Here is a 3,479-nt window from a genome sequence, read left to right on the forward strand (position 1 = left end):
ATAAATTTCACAAATATTTATTCGGTACCTACTATGTATGCCAGACATAATGCTAAGCAGTAAGCATCAAATATGGCAATATTTTTTAATGTTATCTATTCACATAGTTTAAAGTTATCATCAAATGCTCAGTAAATATAAACATATATTTATTACCGGAAAGTTATAAGCACAGTTCTTCCGTACTGAAATATATTTCTTCTCCTGCTCTAGGACTTGAGGTGGAACCTGGTTTTCATTGTGTCCATTTTCTTGTTGCAAACCCAATGTACAAAGTTTCTTATAAAACTCCAAAAATCTCAAGTGTTGATCTGGAGTAAAAATTCCTAAAACAAATGTAAAACCTGTGTTAGACATTTCAATTGAAAACAAAAATTTAAAAAAGAAAATCAAAGTACAATAAAAACATAATTGAAACCAAATATTTAAGTAAATGGTTACAAATAGTTCATAAAAGGAATGAGGAAACAGTAGCTATCATGAAGAAATCTAGCAGGTCATATTGTTTCACCTTATCCTAATTTTAATAACATTTTAATTTTAATTTCAAAAGTATGACCTATATAATGCAGGAATTATGCCTGCATAAATTTCTGTAGCATGTATCATACTGTAGACTAGGGGTCCTCAACCTATGGTGAGTTGTATAATTATTTCATTATATATTACAATGTAATAATAATAGAAATAAAGTGAACAATAAATGTCACATGCTTGAATCATCCCAAAACCATCCCCTTCCCCAGTCTGTAGAAAAATAGTCTTCCATGAAAATCATCCCTGGTGCCAAAAAGGCTGGAGACCACTGCTGTAGACCACTAACAAGTCATTATAACAATAACCTTGTGGCTTTTATACATATTGCTATTTACTTATAGTAAACATTCTAAAATTGCTTGCAGAGAAGATGTGTGTATCTGAAGAGAAGGAGCTTAAAAATTGAATCTGAAAGATAGCACAGTAAATTGAAAATCATGGTTCCACATTCATTGTCTATCTCAGGGAACTAGAACTCATAATATATTGCTACTAAATACCTGCAATCCACATAAAGAAAATATATTACTATGCTAGATATTTATAACTTAATTCTCACATTATTATAGTAAGCTAAGAACTAAGTAACATGTTCAAAATGCCAAGAGTTGTGGTATTATTCTACATTATAAACTGAACTTCTCACATAATATATTAATTATTCAACAAATTGTTAAAATGGTTAATAAGGTTATACTTATTATGCACCAATAGTTAGTATACCTGAGCTTCTGTTATCTCATAGCAACTAATATATTAGTTTAAAATATTCAGACGTTTAAAGGGCTATGCTTACTTAACTCTGTCATTGTTCTTTCAAATAGGTTCTGTTAGCAAAAAAAGTATTCCTAATGCTCTAAATTATGCTATTAAAATTCTAAGATCTCGTAAGATTTTACACACTTAAAATATGTTTTACAAGTGAAGTGCTGAAGTTTAGTGGCTAAGACACAAAAAAAGGAAAAAGAAAATCTACAATTTTAAAATTCTTAGGATATATCATACCATATAGTCCATAGCATAGTTTTCCAAAATGGAAAGATAAAGAAATAAGAATTGATTCATCTGCTTTGAAAGATTTTTCACAAAATGATTTCACTAACGGAAGTATAGTTTGACTTCTGTCATCTGGAAAGCAAAGCAAAATAATACATACTTTAGATCTAGTTGCCACACTGCACATGTGAAAACTAATACACATATAAAAATTTCAGACAGAAAAATTACTATCTTAGCCTCATAGCAATAGAAAATATCCAAAAACAATGATGAATGGAGGTACGTGGTGAAGAAGGGGTAAAAGGAAGGTTAAAATGACCAAAAACTTCAATGCCAGGAAGGGCTTTTGACTTCCTGTGTGGGCCAATGGGAATAGAATATAAAGAGTGATTACAAATTAGAAAGCTAGGATGGCTGAGGTTTTGAGTCTGAAAACATAAGTAGAAAGTCTAATATTGTATAAATAGTGCATTTGCAAACTCCAATCTTATGTAATCCTCTCTGGAGACCACTAATCTAACAAATACACATGTGCACGGTAACCATGCCTGAAGAATCAGTCAATGTATCTTTAAGATGAATATCCTGCTTAGTTGTCTAGAGCCCTCTTCCCTCTCCCCTCATCCAAAATCAGATTTCTAGAAGTATATTTATAAGGATGATACAATTGTACAATACTGGAATTATTTTAAGTAATTTTACCTTAATTTAAAGTGAATATTTCCTAGATTTTGTACAATGAATACATATTTCATTCACACCAGAAAGAGTTCTCTTTTAAAGAAGCAAAGACTATCCCAACAGCCAAAAGAATCTTAAGTAACATTTACAATGATGCTATGGATATCCTCCACGCTTTCAGCTAATCTAACAGTGTCTTGACAGTGCAAGGAAAGGATGAAATATTCTCATTGAGAGTAAGAATTTATTACATCACTTATAGAGAAAGGAAATATTTTATTATGCCACTTATAAAGATATTTTTATGTGACAGTTTTGAAGTTAACAAGTTATAGCTTATACATATTTACTGCAACTATAGCATACATGTGCTCATTGCGATCATCCAGGAAGCATGTCCTAAATTTCAACTTCAAGGGCTAAAAAGTTAATCACATTCATCATAAAATTTTAAATTCACTTTTGCTCTTATTTTACAGAGAGTCATAACAGCAGAATCTAAAAGCTATGCTCAAGAAACACCATCCATTTGCAGAGAAAACAATTAAATGTGTCTCAACTTTCCATTTGTTCTGAAGTGCTTAAGTTTAGATGCAAAGTATAAATACTATAAAGCATATAAAAACTGATTTTATTACCCAAACTACATCACCCATATCTACCACAATGTCTGGCTTAAAGTAAGCATTTGGTATAGATATGCTGAATGAATGGGTTAACAAAAGAATAAATGAATATAATGTATTTATGGAAATGGAGTCTGTAAACATACTAAAAAGAGAAGAAAATTATGTGAATTTTAAAATAAGATTTAAGTCTAGAACATGGAAGATACAGAGTATATCTTATAATAAACTTATAAACAGAAGTACACAAAATATCAAAAACTCATCTAGCACATGTAAGTATAATTAACAATAAATGTAAAGTGGTATCAATTCTTCAGACTTACTTCATAAAAGCAAATAGCAATAGTGTATCTGACTGGTACTTCAGGGTCATGACAAAGGCAGAAGAATGTAGAATAGAGTTCCATGTGGAAGTTTTTAGGATCAACAAAAACAATCATGGCCTGGTGGAGGTGGAAGGGAAGAAATGAGTGGGAAGGAGAGATAAACATGCATCAATACCTAACATTATAATCATTTCACTTAAATTGAAATCATGTTCTCTGAATTGTAATTTAATTAGAAATCATATTTGGAAGATCCAAATGCATGCATATAATTCTGATTTATAGAGAGAAATATAAATTTCACAAA

General features: G+C 30.5%; 1 protein-coding gene across 1 annotated transcript in view; it reads right to left on the reverse strand.

Annotated features, from left to right (window-relative positions):
- The window catches only part of PPP4R4 (protein phosphatase 4, regulatory subunit 4), a 133,079-nt gene that overhangs the window by 53,046 nt on the left and 76,554 nt on the right, over window positions 1-3,479 (reverse strand). The window contains exons 9-10 of the mRNA XM_012655192.1: window positions 1,543-1,665; window positions 157-326 (exon numbers count right to left, since the gene is read on the reverse strand). Coding sequence (XP_012510646.1) covers window positions 157-326; window positions 1,543-1,665 — 293 coding nt within the window. The remainder of the gene's footprint in view (window positions 1-156; window positions 327-1,542; window positions 1,666-3,479) is intronic.

The sequence above is a fragment of the Propithecus coquereli genome, unplaced genomic scaffold (genome assembly GCF_000956105.1).
Source record: "Propithecus coquereli isolate 6110/MARCELLA unplaced genomic scaffold, Pcoq_1.0 Scaffold468, whole genome shotgun sequence".
In the NCBI taxonomy this organism is placed as follows: Eukaryota; Metazoa; Chordata; class Mammalia; order Primates; family Indriidae; genus Propithecus; species Propithecus coquereli.